The 15,434-nt window shown below is 43.2% G+C and overlaps 1 protein-coding gene across 2 annotated transcripts in view; it reads left to right on the top strand.

Annotated features, from left to right (window-relative positions):
• Positions 1 to 15,434, top strand: part of LOC115150882 (contactin-4) — an 89,048-nt gene that overhangs the window by 51,597 nt on the left and 22,017 nt on the right. For both annotated transcript variants that reach the window (XM_029694670.1, XM_029694671.1), the window contains 7 exons: positions 2,403 to 2,547; positions 4,421 to 4,547; positions 4,701 to 4,870; positions 6,027 to 6,122; positions 8,373 to 8,576; positions 9,267 to 9,369; positions 14,625 to 14,809. In XM_029694670.1, the coding sequence (XP_029550530.1) occupies positions 2,487 to 2,547; positions 4,421 to 4,547; positions 4,701 to 4,870; positions 6,027 to 6,122; positions 8,373 to 8,576; positions 9,267 to 9,369; positions 14,625 to 14,809 (946 nt within the window). In that variant the 5' untranslated portion in view covers positions 2,403 to 2,486. The remainder of the gene's footprint in view (positions 1 to 2,402; positions 2,548 to 4,420; positions 4,548 to 4,700; positions 4,871 to 6,026; positions 6,123 to 8,372; positions 8,577 to 9,266; positions 9,370 to 14,624; positions 14,810 to 15,434) is intronic.

Consider the following 15,434-nt stretch of genomic DNA (forward strand, 5'->3'; position numbering starts at 1 on the left):
ACTAGAGCAAACATAAATTAGCATCGATCATCTGGCAGAGCAGGGACACTAATGACTTTAGGCTTCAGGGCCTTGTTAGACAACCTCGGCAATGGACTGCAATGGTTCCCCTGCCCTCCCAATCCTCTAAGTAGCCATAAATAGCTATAATTCCTCAGTGATCCTAGTCGCCACAGGTATGGCTTGATTAATTTCACTCCTCTATTACACAATTCAAGTTTGGTGCTCTACAGTATGTTTGAGTTGAAATCAACTCATCCACGAACAATGTGTAGCACCTGTCTGGGTGGATAAGAGTGTCAGGATGATCACTACAGCATGCAGCAGCAGTTCTTGGAGTTGGAAAATGTTGGAATGATTTGGATGGCCAGAATATGATGATTGGGGATCGGTATTCAAAGCCCTGATTCTACATCGTTACAGTAGGATCTAGTTGGACCTAAAGGACGAATGTCCCCTCTTGGTCAATGTACATCACTACTGTTGGGGATTTTTTTTGTTGCACCGCACACTCTGCCAGAGGATTGTGTGCTCTGATTTTTTTGGGCAAGCTTGCCTGAATTTAGATCACATTGATTGTGAATGACTCAGCTCAGTAGCTGGCATGTATAATTTATTGATTGCATATAGCCGTTTTGGGTAGTTGGCTGGCAAACATTCCCGAAAGGATTCAGAGAGTTGAAAATTGCACACAAACTTAATATAACCAAAATGGTACATACTGTGTACTCCTACCAAGGACTGTAGATTGATGGTATTACAGACTGGTGGTATTACAGACGAATGGTATCGCAATGGATAGGGGGGGATAGTCCATGCATTTAGCTCTCCCATGAGAGTTCAAATAGGTCCAATGTGAGTTCTGTCTGTTGTTATATGGGTACTGTTTCAGCATCCGTTGTCCCCTACATGAGACAGATACGTCATCCATGTAACTCACATCAGGGAAGGCATCAGCCAAATTTCCTGTTACTGACTTATTCCTCCGTAGTTGATTGCGATTCATGGCAAGACTGTGGGCAGAATGACTAGAAAGAAAAGGCAGAAGGTTAAAAAAGTAGAAGATAAAGAAGATAATGAATCTAATTGAATCTCTCTTCTCATCCCTACTGAGATCTAAGCCATTTTATCTTTCCTGATGACTACTTTTCACCTTTTTCTTCCATTAAGTTTCCAACATGGCTATTTCTCACCACAGGAAATGAGACTGCACTGATTGCAAAGAAAAAAATGTAAAAGTTTTGAGAATTATTGTCGCCATCGAACGTAAATGATCTGGTTTTAACATTAGAAAGTCATCTGAAAGAACATTGTATAACTGTACAAAATGCCATTAGCTCAACTCCACAATTAGATGGGCAGTACCTGAGTCAAGAAGTAGCCTACATCACCTAGGTACGGTAGGAGTTCATGCTGAGCTCTTCATGCTGGGCACATTGTGTAACTTTTAAAGGTAATGATTTTAACACCGTGTCAGAGAGAATTATGATTATTTCTTTTTCTTTTAGTTTTTACTTTACTTTCCCATCAGTGTATTGATTTCTGTTCACATGGAAGGTGATCACAATCTAGGAAAATTGTGTCCCCATCTCAATTTATATCGGAGATGTATTGCACCTATTCAAATGTCTCCCATTCAGGCTGTGTAATAGTCTAGGTATTTATTTACCAATCCCAGCACATTATAATGAGCTAATGTTATTGATACCTAACCCTCTCTGTCTGGAGCTGCTGATCAAAGCCTGTGAATGTGTATAGCAGCAATTCTTTGCTCTTCACAGCAATAATAGTTCCCTCTGATGCTTCATAGAGGATATCGTCTGTGTCTGCTCTGTTTTCAAGTGGATTGCATGCCTTGCCTCTAGATGGATTGCTCACTCTCGTTCTCTCAATAGAGGCCAGGTTAAATGAAAATGTCTCACCGCGCTGTCATATTCCCTGCCCTTTAAGCGTCACATCGGACATCTCCCCGGCACATCCTTTTCACCGCTATAAGGGGAGAGAAATGCATTGCAGATCTGTGTATGTATCACATCATTTCCACAGTGTAAACGTATTGAACCAGTAGTTTTAGTGAAATCTAAACCGGGCCTTTGGCAGGGCGCTTGAGCTACTCATCTGTTGCTGCCGTAAGCCTTGAATCTTGTTTCTCGCTCCCTTGACTTGCTCCTGGGAGATATTGTAGCAGCAAAATGTACACACCAAATATCAGCTCCTGTGGATCAGCTGCTAGCTTGCCCCTCAGGCACGAGATCTTGACCCTGCTTATTTTGATGAATTAATTATTAATGGGTCACTGATTTTCCTCAATTCCAGCTCCATTTTTCAACAGGCTTAGTGTATAGCCAATTGCAAAAGGATTGTTGTCACATTTCCCATTTTGTCTTTTCTCCTTTCCGCAGCTAAAAGGAGCAGAGTTTACACAGGAAATTTTCCCCTCTCACTGGCAATTGGATGGGAAGAAAGAAAGCCTTTGACCTTGGAAAATGAAAATGTTGTTGCCATGGGAACTGTTAATCCTTCTGTCACTCACGGACTGCCTTGCTGGTAAGATGTCCCCCAAGTTGCCTTTGATACCACGCCTGATCTGCATACACCCACCCCTCTTTATGCGTTGTCTGTTTTATCATTTCCTTATCTCTTCAAAGAGTATCATGCCATTCTCACCCAGGATGCATGCTGTTAGGGGGTTACCTTCGGTATGACATCACTCGTCATTTGATCTATATCACCGCAAAGGATCATGTGTCAAACTTGACCAAACTTGGAGTGAAAGATGTAGGGTTTGTGATTAACTCACAACACAATGGTTTCCATGGCGCTAATCTATTTTGTATTTCTCATTCTTCATGTCATATGTCTCGCTTTATACTCATCTCCATGGCAATAACACTTCCTTAGCTTCTTAGCCATACCACTCAACAAACACCTGCAAGGTCCCAATTACTAACCTGAATTCTGTTTCCGTACACCGGAGTGACCTTGGAGAGGCAGAGATCTGGAGTGTCAGTATAGCAGTGTATCTCCCACGCTTTATGTCTGGGTATTGTGAACTATCTACAGAATGGAGAGGGATTTAAAGTTGACAGGCCTGGCTGACATATTTAAATGGAAGTCAAGCCCGGATATTTACAAGCCATCAGACAAATGTATTTAAATGTATACAGTGTATGGAGTAGGTGGCTATTGTGTTATCTACGCTGCCATCTCCATTGAGTTAGCATTTTATCTTCAGTCAGCACTTTCTCAGGGACACGTACAGATCAAGGCAGCCTGGAAAAGAAAACCGACAACGACGAGAGAGGGGGGGAACAGAATGTGGAGATGTCAAAGACTTCTACTTTGTGCGAGTTGATGTATTTTCCTCATCATTGAGCTCACATTTACATAAATACATATATAATTGATATTCAGCGTGCATGTGTAGTTTGATGACAAGTGGAGGGTGACTGCTAGCCAGGATGAGATCTCTCCAAATTACACGAAGCACAAGCATTTCCCAGGTTGAATAGGCCAGCTATAAAAGGTTCATTCATTTATTTCCTTTAAAGGACAGAGATATGAAGCACCTCCCTTGGAGGCTGAGAAAGGAAAGGAGGTCCTCACCTCAGGCAAAGCTTCTCCCCCACACTCTCATTAGCATGATGATGATGCGGGAGGGAGTACTTCTCTTTGTCCTAGTCTTCAAGGTTAGGTACCTGTAAAAAGAAAAAAAAGAAAAAAAAGAATCTCATATCCTTCATATGAAAGAAAAAAAACTGTTGATTTCCAAAGGGGACATTAGAACCTGGACTGTAGCTGTGGAGAGCCACCAACAGGATACTGTAGCCTACTGTGTGTCGGAACAGAGAAGACGATTAGTTCTGACGGGGGGGGGGGGGGGGGGGGGGGTTTACGCATTAAGGGAATGATAGCTGCATTTCAGTGGAGTTAATTACTGTAACATGGGGTAATTACTCTGGTGTATTGGTAAGTTGGCAGCAGCTTACCAAAACAGCAGACCTGACTGAGCTGCCGTCCGTGTCATGGGTGTGCCAACAGACTGCACGTTGGTTGGAATTCAAATGGAAAGAAGGAAAATATTGTGGAAGATGTCCCTGGACTTCCTGTATGACTTGTCCGTGTGCACTGTAAATTGCGGCGTCCTAGTATGCGTGCAGAGCTGCAGGGTGCAGGGAATGTGATCAGTTAATTGGCCTCTTAATTGTCAGTGTAGTATTTGTCCTCTCATGTCAACACTGTGGCTAGGCTATTCTTGTAGCCTAAGACTACTGTATGTATAATAAAACGGGTCGGTACATAATTGGGTATAGGTTCACACAATGTATCATTTGTCCTCAGTAATTGTCCTGGCTTTCACCGTTCAGACGTAGTTGTCAGTAGCAAGGTAAAACTAAAGCGGCTGTGCTCTTTCACTCAGAGAGAAACGCCCGCCATGGACCTGTCTTCACACAAGAACCAAGTGACAGCGTTTTCCCCCTGAGGTCTGAGGACAACAAGGTGTTCATCAATTGTAAAGCAAAGGGAAACCCAGTCCCGCATTATAAGTAGGTGCTTGTCCTTTAAACTCTTTAGCTTTTCATACCTTTCACCTTGTCAGTATATTCATTTAGAAGACTATTTTGTCCTGTGGCCATGTTGTTTTGCACTGTCTGATAGTGAGGAATAATCATTGTGTTTGTGTGTGTGTGGCTCTACAGATGGAAGGTTGATGGGAGATATATTGACATGGATTTGAACTACAACCTGGTTGAAGGAAACCTGTTGATCAATAATCCCCATGCAACACACCATGGGGGCGTTTACCAGTGTATCGCTACCAATGTCTTTGGAACCATCGTCAGCAGGGAGGCCAAGGTTCAGTTTGCATGTGAGTAGATTTGCACTTCTATCTATAATGCGAAGGAACAACAAAACACATTTACCTAAACCCCATTCATTTTCAAGTGTTTTTTTTTAGAGACATGTCTTAGAGACACATTCTGTTTCTCTAGTCATGACACATCAAGTGAAGATGTGATTTGCTACGATTTAACGCACGATTAAGTACAGCACAAGCAAATCATTCAGGTTAGGAACCCCAAAAGGGTTTTTCTTCTCACTCTGGAAGCGTGTTTTAATTTGAGAAGAGCTGTTACTTTGGTGTAATTGCCGTGTTGACATGCACTAAGCCTGCAGCTCCATTAGTGATTAGTGTAAGTCTGAATCTTAGAATGGTTTTAACTCTGGCTTAATGTTACACCCTAACTAAATCACATCATCTGGAGCGTTTCAACAACAGATGGGCACGTTTACCTCTCTTCCTCTCACTCAAATGCACTGTGAAATTCACTCCCTCTGTAGTCGGTGAAAAGATAAACATCATTCCAGAGTAAAGTTATCCCATGAATCCATCAACACATTTATTTACATCTCTGGAGATAGTGCCAAGACTAACCCAGTTGGAATGGTCCACCTAAGTGATGTGCCTTGGTAGAGCTGGTTGGGTGTTCATATGTCAATGTTGTTTCGTTTTACAATGCATGTTTACTGACAGGCTCAGCTAATAAACCAAACCAATCCCACATTACATTAGGGAAGTTATAACCAATCTCAGGGGGTAGGGGGTTGTATTATTCATGCAGGAAGGGTGCTCATACTTGATATGTTCATTTAAATGATGATAAGCCTTCGGATGAGATGAGACTTTGTTATTGTTGATATTTGCCTGCCCCCTCTTGGGATTTGAATGATATTTCCAAAGGTTTGAGGTCCCTAGTGCTGTCTATTTTTCCTTGTAATGCAGCAGCATTTAATGAAAAGTGAAAGTGATCTGTAAACCCAGTGTAGAGAGAGGTATTTATGTCTCTCCTTGTTCACACATGTCACTGGTGGTATTAGCAGGGAAGTAAAGCAAATGAGGTACAAGCAATGTGCATGGAGAGGAGCATGGTCTTCAGAATTAAAATGCCCACTCCAGAGTCTCACTGGTTCAACGATAGACATCTGAAAGTAATCAGAGCCACTTTGTCTTTGCCTCCCCACAGATCTGCAGAACTTCAGCAGAAAGCCCAGGAACACAGTGTCAGTGAGAGAGGGCCAGGCTGTGGTGCTGCTGTGTGGCCCTCCACCCCATAATGGAGGTACCACACTCTTAAAAAAAAGGTGCTATCTAGAACCTTAAAGGGTTCTTCGGCTGTCCCCATAGGATTACCCTTTGAAGAAACCTTTTTGGTTCCAGGTAGAGCCTTTTTGGGTTCCATGTAGAACTCTTTCCACGGAGGGCTCTACATGGAACACAAAAGGGTTCTACCTGGAACCAAAAAGGGTGCTCCTATGGGGACAGCTGAAGAACCATTTTGGAACCCTTTTTTTTCTAAGAGTGTATAACGCTTTGTATCCTCAACCCTTAGTGATTCTATGCTGCTTCACTTTCACACACGCCCCAGCTATCTTATGCTTCCTCACAATCATACCCACTTTCTTTCCCCAACACCGATGCACGTCTTTGCTCTCATATCTACTATTTCTTCTCACTTCTAGTCTTTCATATCCTACTTTCTCTCTCTTCCTCTCATGTGGGACTGGCTTTTATGATCATTCCTACTGGACTGGAGCAGGATCCCTCATCTACCTGAACTCTCCCCAAACTCCAAATGCCTTCACATCCCCGGTTCATACTCTCACACTTCATGGCCTCAAGCTCACTCTTTCCCAGTGTGACCCGCTACCGTGCTATCATTTGTAAAGCCTCCGGCGCTCCACTTGCTTCCAGCGCTCCTGGTGGCTGGTGTGTCGGGAGGGGGGGGGGGGGGTGCGTTTATCCCGTGGCACAGCTGCGAGTCTGTTCCGTGTCTGTGTGCTGCTGATTAGCAGACCCTCAAAGTGCCCCGCACTCCTGAAGCCATTCCGCGCCACTACCACAATTTCACGCCAGCGTACCAGCATTTCTCCACTCTCTATTTCCAACTGAATCAATGGCCACAAGGGATTCAAACCGCACCTTTTTGAAATCTGTCTTCCTTTTCCCCAAAATGCCTTCATCTCTTTATTTTATATTTTCGAGTTTTTCTTCCAGACATTTTATGGGATTGTGTTTCTCAATGCTGCTGTCTCCAGATGGATTTCAAAGGAAAGGCATACATTTTTGAATTGGAGAACAATGCTGTGGGTTTTAGATCCAAGCAAACATGTTTGTTTTCTGTCATAACTTGCAGTAATGTCAAACCAATTTAGTGCAAGTTATTGCTGATACAGAAATACAAAGCCATATAAATAGAAGATACATGTTATTTCAAGCAACTTTGAGCCATCAGTAGTAGGTGTTCTGAAATGGTGTTCAGTGTTCAATTCTGCGAGTCCTCTGTTGCTGTGAGACCACAACCCTTAAGCAGAACCACTCCATAATACTCTCTAATCATGAAAGGTCTGTCACTCTGCCCTGACTTTCACTATGATCATTTTAATTCACTGTTTCCCTGAAGGAAGCAATAGGATTTTTTACTGTCTGCCCAGTCAAAAGACTGACTGCAGGATGTAATGTGTTCCTTGATCAGAGGGGCTCTAATACCCCAGCCCATCTTTCCCTCCCTGTCCCTTAAGAAGCTCTTAATTTGACATTGATGTCTCCAGATCCCGCTGCTCCAACCCCCCCCCTCTCTCTCGCTCTGTCCATCTCTCTTCTCTCTCTGTCTCTCACTCCCTCTCTCTCTCATTAAAGGGACGCCGAGTCTAAAGGCTGTCAGGACAAAAAGGACCCAGCCTAGATTACGATAATGTTTTTGAACTTATAAATTACTCCACTGTCTGTGTGATCGGCATAAGCCGGTGGCACTGACCCTTAATACGTGTGGGAGGAGGCTGCTATCTCCTCTAACTGAAAATGGAATTCAATAGCGTATCCAAATCCCTGCTTACTCTCTGAAATGCTTGGAGATGTGAAAAGAGCAAGGTTCAGCCATGTTAAGCTGTTGAGCTAAAAAAATCATAACATTATTGAATGATGCATTATTAAATTATAAACTGTTTGAAATACTGCTGTTGAGTATGTCGATGGGCAACAGTAGGCACAGACTAGAATGCCATGACTGCCATGGATGTGCTACCATCCGTTTAGTGTAACTGTTTTGTGAACTGCCCCCTGCACATATCTGGCATTGGAAAGTGTCATTGCACTGTCTAAATGCAATGTTAATAGATATTATAAGATGCAACTACTGCATGTCTCCATCCTTTTTATAGCTACAGTACAGGTACAAGTATCTAACCTGATCTCTTGTCTGTTCTTAGTTTCACCACACTGGCAGATTTTGTAATGTCATTGGCACAAGTATCTCTTCCTTTGTCAATACCCACGATCCTCTGCGGTCGCTGTCTGTGCTCTTCCTCTGCAGAGATCAAATACTCGTGGGTTTTCAACGGACGCCCAAGTTTCCTGCTGCAGGATACCCGGCGCTTCGTCTCCCAGAGGACCGGCAACCTGTACATCGCCAAGGTGGAGGCCTCCGACGTGGGGAACTACACGTGTGTGGTGAGGAACATGATGACCAACGCCACCGTGTACAGCTCGCCCACCCCCGTGGTGCTGCGCAGGGACGGTGAGCATGCTCCACTGTTTCCACTGGCTCCACTGGCTACGGCTTATCCTGCATGCTGAACTTTCCTGTACCGTTGTGGGGAGTGAAAGCTAAGGAGATAAATCAGTCGTCTTGAGCGCGACGGTGTTTGTTTAGCTGCTGCTCGGGATCGGGGTTGTGCAGTATTCACGCTACAGAGCTGTAGGTCTGATGCCACGTTCAAAACAACTGGGAACTCAGAAAGAATACACGGTTCAATCATGACGCCAGTGATCTTCAGGTGGGAAAACTGGAGCTCTAGAAAGAGGCCGGAGTTGGATGACCGTTGGAAGCGATTTTTCCCAGTCGGAGCTCGTTTTTTCAGAGTTCCCAGTTGTTTTGAACGCGGCATGAAAAGACACGTTTACGCATTTACATATCCAATAATATAGAGTGCATAGGAACACACAGAAACACGCACACACGTGCACGCGTGCACACAAACACATTTCTGCACAGTGAGATTCACCTCACCAACCCCATTACCAGTGATTATACAGTGTGTGCCACTTAAGATTTGAGCTGGAGCAGAGATGTTGTAAAGCATATTAACACGCAGGCTTGCCCTTTACCAACCTGCTCTGTGCCACACTTCTTGCATTTCATTTGAATTACAGAATGCAATGTTCATTTTGTGTTTGAATTAATGTGATGTTCTTCCACCTCACACAGCTGTAATGGGAGAGTATGAGCCAAAGATTGAAGTTCAGTTCCCCGAAAGTCTTCATGTCACCAAAGGATCATCAGTGAAACTGGAATGTTTCGCCTTAGGAAAGTAGGTCTCAAATAAAATCAAATTGGATTTGTCACATGCAGCGTTTACAACGGGTGTTGACTTAACCGTGAAATGCTTGCTTTCGAGCCCTTCCCAACGATGCAGAGTTAAAAAAAAAAATTACCTAAAAAGAAAAACGGTAACACAAGAGGAATAAAATACACAAGAATGGAGCTATATACAGGGAGTACCAGTACCAGATCAATGTGGAGCTATATACAGGGAGTACCAGTACCAGATCAATGTGGAGCTATATACAGGGAGTACCAGTACCAGATCAATATGGAGCTATATACAGGGAGTACCAGTACCAGATCAATGTGGAGCTATATACAGGGAGTACCAGTACCAGATCAATGTGGAGCTATATACAGGAAGTACCAGTACCAGATCAATGTGGAGCTATATACAGGAAGTACCAGTACCAGATCAATGTGGAGTTATATACAGGGAGTACCAGTACCAGATCAATGTGGAGCTATATACAGAGAGTATCAGTACCAGATCAATGTGGAGCTATATACAGGGAGTACCAGTACCAGATCAATGTGGAGCTATATACAGGGAGTACCAGTACCAGATCAATGTGGAGCTATATACAAGGAGTACCAGTACCAGATCAATGTGGAGCTATATACAGAGAGTATCAGTACCAGATCAATGTGGAGCTATATACAGGGAGTACCAGTACCAGATCAATGTGGAGCTATATACAGGGAGTACCAGTACAAGATCAATGTGGAGCTATATACAGGGAGTACCAGTACCAGATCAATGTGGAGCTATATACAGAGAGTATCAGTACCAGATCAATGTGGAGCTATATACAGGGAGTACCAGTACCAGATCAATGTGGAGCTATATACAGGGAGTACCAGTACCAGATCAATGTGGAGCTATATACAGGGAGTACCAGTACCAGATCAATGTGGAGCTATATACAGAGAGTATCAGTACCAGATCAATGTGGAGCTATATACAGGGAGTACCAGTACCAGATCAATGTGGAGCTATATACAGGGAGTACCAGTACCAGATCAATGTGGAGCTATATACAGGGAGTACCAGTACCAGATCAATGTGGAGCTATATACAGGGAGTACCAGTACCAGATCAATGTGGAGCTATATACAGGAAGTACCAGTACCAGATCAATGTGGAGCTATATACAGAGAGTATCAGTACCAGATCAATGTGGAGCTATATACAGGGAGTACCAGTACCAGATCAATGTGGAGCTATATACAGGGAGTACCAGTACCAGATCAATGTGGAGCTATATACAGGGAGTACCAGTACCAGATCAATGTGGAGCTATATACAGAGAGTATCAGTACCCGATCAATGTGGAGCTATATACAGGGAGTACCAGTACCAGATCAATGTGGAGCTATATACAGGGAGTACCAGTACCAGATCAATGTGGAGCTATATACAGGGAGTACCAGTACCAGATCAATGTGGAGCTATATACAGGGAGTACCAGTACCAGATCAATGTGGAGCTATATACAGGGAGTACCAGTACCAGATCAATGTGCAGCTATATACAGGGAGTACCAGTACCAGATCAATGTGGAGCTATATACAGGGAGTACCAGTACCAGATCAATGTGCAGCTATATACAGGGAGTACCAGTACCAGATCAATGTGGAGCTATATACAGGGAGTACCAGTACCAGATCAATGTGCAGCTATATACAGGGAGTACCAGTACCAGATCAATGTGCAGCTATATACAGGGAGTACCAGTACCAGATCAATGTGGAGATATATACAGGGAGTACCAGTACCAGATCAATGTGGAGCTATATACAGGGAGTACCAGTACCAGATCAATGTGGAGCTATATACAGGGAGTACCAGTACCAGATCAATGTGGAGCTATATACAGGGAGTACCAGTACCAGATCAATATGGAGCTATATACATGGAGTACCAGTACCAGATCAATGTGGATCTATATACAGGGAGTACCAGTACCAAATCAATGTGGAGCTATATACAGGGAGTACCAGTACCAGATCAATGTGGATCTATATACAGGGAGTACCAGTACCAGATCAATGTGGAGCTATATACAGGGAGTACCAGTACCAGATCAATATGGAGCTATATACATGGAGTACCAGTACCAGATCAATGTGGAGCTATATACAGGGAGTACCAGTACCAGATCAATGTGGAGCTATATACAGGGAGTACCAGTACCTTGATCAATATGGAGCTATATACAGGGAGTACCAGTACCAGATCAATGTGGAGTTATATACAGGGAGTACCAGTACCAGATCAATGTGGAGATATATACAGGGAGTACCAGTACCAGATCAATATGGAGCTATATACATGGAGTACCAGTACCAGATCAATGTGGAGCTATATACAGGGAGTACCAGTACCAGATCAATGTGGAGCTATATACAGGGAGTACCAGTACCAGATCAATGTGGATCTATATACAGGGAGTACCAGTACCAGATCAATGTGGAGCTATATACAGGGAGTACCAGTACCAGATCAATATGGAGCTATATACATGGAGTACCAGTACCAGATCAATGTGGAGCTATATACAGGGAGTACCAGTACCAGATCAATGTGGAGCTATATACAGGGAGTACCAGTACCTTGATCAATATGGAGCTATATACAGGGAGTACCAGTACCAGATCAATGTGGAGTTATATACAGGGAGTACCAGTACCAGATCAATGTGGAGCTATATACAGGGAGTACCAGTACCAGATCAATGTGGAGCTATATACAGGGAGTACCAGTACCAGATCAATGTGCAGCTATATACAGGGAGTACCAGTACCAGATCAATGTGGAGCTATATACAGGGAGTACCAGTACCAGATCAATGTGGAGTTATATACAGGGAGTACCAGTACCAGATCAATGTGGAGTGATATACAGGGAGTACCAGTACCAGATCAATGTGGAGATATATACAGGGAGTACCAGTACCAGATCAATGTGGAGATATATACAGGGAGTACCAGTACCAGATCAATATGGAGCTATATACATGGAGTACCAGTACCAGATCAATGTGGAGCTATATACAGGGAGTACCAGTACCAGATCAATGTGGAGCTATATACAGGGAGTACCAGTACCAGATCAATGTGGATCTATATACAGGGAGTACCAGTACCAGATCAATGTGGAGCTATATACACGGAGTACCAGTACCAGATCAATATGGAGCTATATACATGGAGTACCAGTACCAGATCAATGTGGAGCTATATACAGGTAGTACCAGTACCAGATCAATGTGGAGCTATATACAGGGAGTACCAGTACCTTGATCAATATGGAGCTATATACAGGGAGTACCAGTACCAGATCAATGTGGAGTTATATACAGGGAGTACCAGTACCAGATCAATGTGGAGCTATATACAGGGAGTACCAGTACCAGATCAATGTGGAGCTATATACAGGGAGTACCAGATCAATGTGGAGCTATATACTGGGGGTACCAGTACCAGATCAATGTGGAGCTATATACAGGGAGTACCAGTACCAGATCAATGTGGAGCTATATACAGGGAGTACCAGATCAATGTGGAGCTATATACAGGGAGTACCAGTACCAGATCAATGTGGAGCTATATACAGGGAGTACCAGTACCAGATCAATGTGGAGCTATATACAGGGAGTACCAGTACCAGATCAATGTGGAGCTATATACAGGGAGTACCAGTACCAGATCAATATGGAGCTATATACAGGGAGTACCAGTACCAGATCAATGTGGAGTTATATACAGGGAGTACCAGTACCAGATCAATGTGGAGCTATATACAGGGAGTACCAGTACCAGATCAATGTGGAGCTATATACAGGGAGTACCAGATCAATGTGGAGCTATATACAGGGAGTACCAGTACCAGATCAATATGGAGCTATATACAGGGAGTACCAGTACCAGATCAATGTGGAGCTATATACAGGGAGTACCAGTACCAGATCAATGTGGAGCTATATACAGGGAGTACCAGTACCAGATCAATGTGGAGCTATATACAGGGAGTACCAGTACCAGATCAATGTGGAGCTATATACAGGGAGTACCAGTACCAGATCAATGTGGAGCTATATACAGGGAGTACCAGTACCAGATCAATGTGGAGCTATATACAGGGAGTACCAGATCAATGTGGAGCTATATACAGGGAGTACCAGATCAATGTGGAGCTATATACAGGGAGTACCATACCAGATCAATGTGGAGCTATATACAGGGAGTACCAGTACCAGATCAATGTGGAGCTATATACAGGGAGTACCAGTACCAGATCAATGTGGAGCTATATACAGGGAGTACCATACCAGATCAATGTGCAGAGGTACAAGGTAATTTGAGATAGAAATGTACATGAAGGCAGGTTAAAGTGACTAGGTATCAGGATTGATAATAATAAAATAAAGAACAGAGTAGCAGCAGCAAATGATGAGTGTAACAATGTGTGTGTTATGTGTGTGTGTGCGGGTTTTGTGTGTGAGTGTGTATATAGCGTGTATGGCATAGACTGACCATGTGAATCGAGGTGAAATCTATGATCCCTTATTGATTTATTCTATGTAGAATGATTTTTAAACCTTGAGACAATAAAGACATTCATTGTGTATGTGTACCATTCAGAGAATGAATGGGCAAGACAGAAGATTTATGTTCTTTTGAACGGGGTATGGTAGTAGGTGCCAGGCACACCGGTTTGTGTCAAGAACTGCAACGCTGCTGGGTTTTTCACAATTAACAGTTTCCTGTGTGTATCAAGAATGGTCCACCAGCCAAAGGACATCCAGACAACTTGACACAACTGTGGGAAGCATTGGAGTCAACATCGGCCAGCATCCCTGTGGAACGCTTTCGACACCTTGTAGAGTCCATGCCCCAACGAATCGAGGCTGTTCTGAGGGCAAAACGGGGGGTGGGGTGTGGGGGTGCAACTCAATATTAGGAAGGTGTGCATAGTCATTGCAAGATAGGGTCAGTGCAGATAGTTTGGCTAACCATTAATCAACTGAGATCATTAGCAAGCACACTGTAGCAGCATCACATAATCTTTGCATATGGAATTTCAGATTCTGAGAATGTACTGTATTAGTCATTGGCCAGACATCTCCCATGACACACAACAATGTTAGATATCTATGTCTGGCAGCTAATGTATTAATACTAAGTGTCAGTATGAAGCATGTGGCTGTGGTGACCTTTCCTGCCTGACCTCTCCAGCCCAGTGCCTTCCATCACATGGAGGAGAACAGATGGGTATCCCCTCCCTGGCAAGATCAAAATCAATCATTCCAACGGGGTCCTGGAAATACCATATTTCAGACCGGAGGATGCTGGTGTATATGAGTGTGTTGCAGAGAACTCCAGAGGGAAGAACGCTGCCAAAGGACAACTCATATTCCAGAGTATGATCACTCACAACGTATATAGATTAACAGTCGTATGTTGCTTTTGTGATAGGTGATAATTCATTTAAACTGTTCAGAAGTCTACAGGGTTTCCTCATTTTATTTCCCAGGCTTATAAATGCTTATTTGTGTAATAATTAAACAATTCAAACCAATAAGTGGTTTTCAACTTTAAATCCCTAAATATAACTAATAAAAACTAACAATTCCTTGAATGGTAATGGGTTTATCTGTCTTTTGTCAACGTTTAGCTAAAGAAGTCTAATTAAAATTTCGGGTCCATAAATTATGGATAAATGATGGATAATAAGTCAGGCCTGGAAAACCTTTTGCTGTATGAAAGGCCATTATAATGACAGGATAATCTGGAATTAATTTGTACCAATTAACCTTTCTGTTTAGTCATTCTGAAGTAGCTAAGCCGTTGTCTTGCCAACTTGAATACTGCCAATAGCCAGTTGGTCCTTAGAGAAAAATACAAATGGCATCCCAAGCTTAGGGCAGCTTCCAGCTCTTCCATAGAGCTATTGTTTGTGTTGTGCCATTATTTATTTTAGGACGACTTAAGCCCCCCCCCAACAAAACAGTTTTGCATTGGAACTGTCAATATAAAGGCTGACAT

Source organism: Salmo trutta, chromosome 16, assembly GCF_901001165.1.
Source record: "Salmo trutta chromosome 16, fSalTru1.1, whole genome shotgun sequence".
Taxonomy (NCBI): Eukaryota; Metazoa; Chordata; class Actinopteri; order Salmoniformes; family Salmonidae; genus Salmo; species Salmo trutta.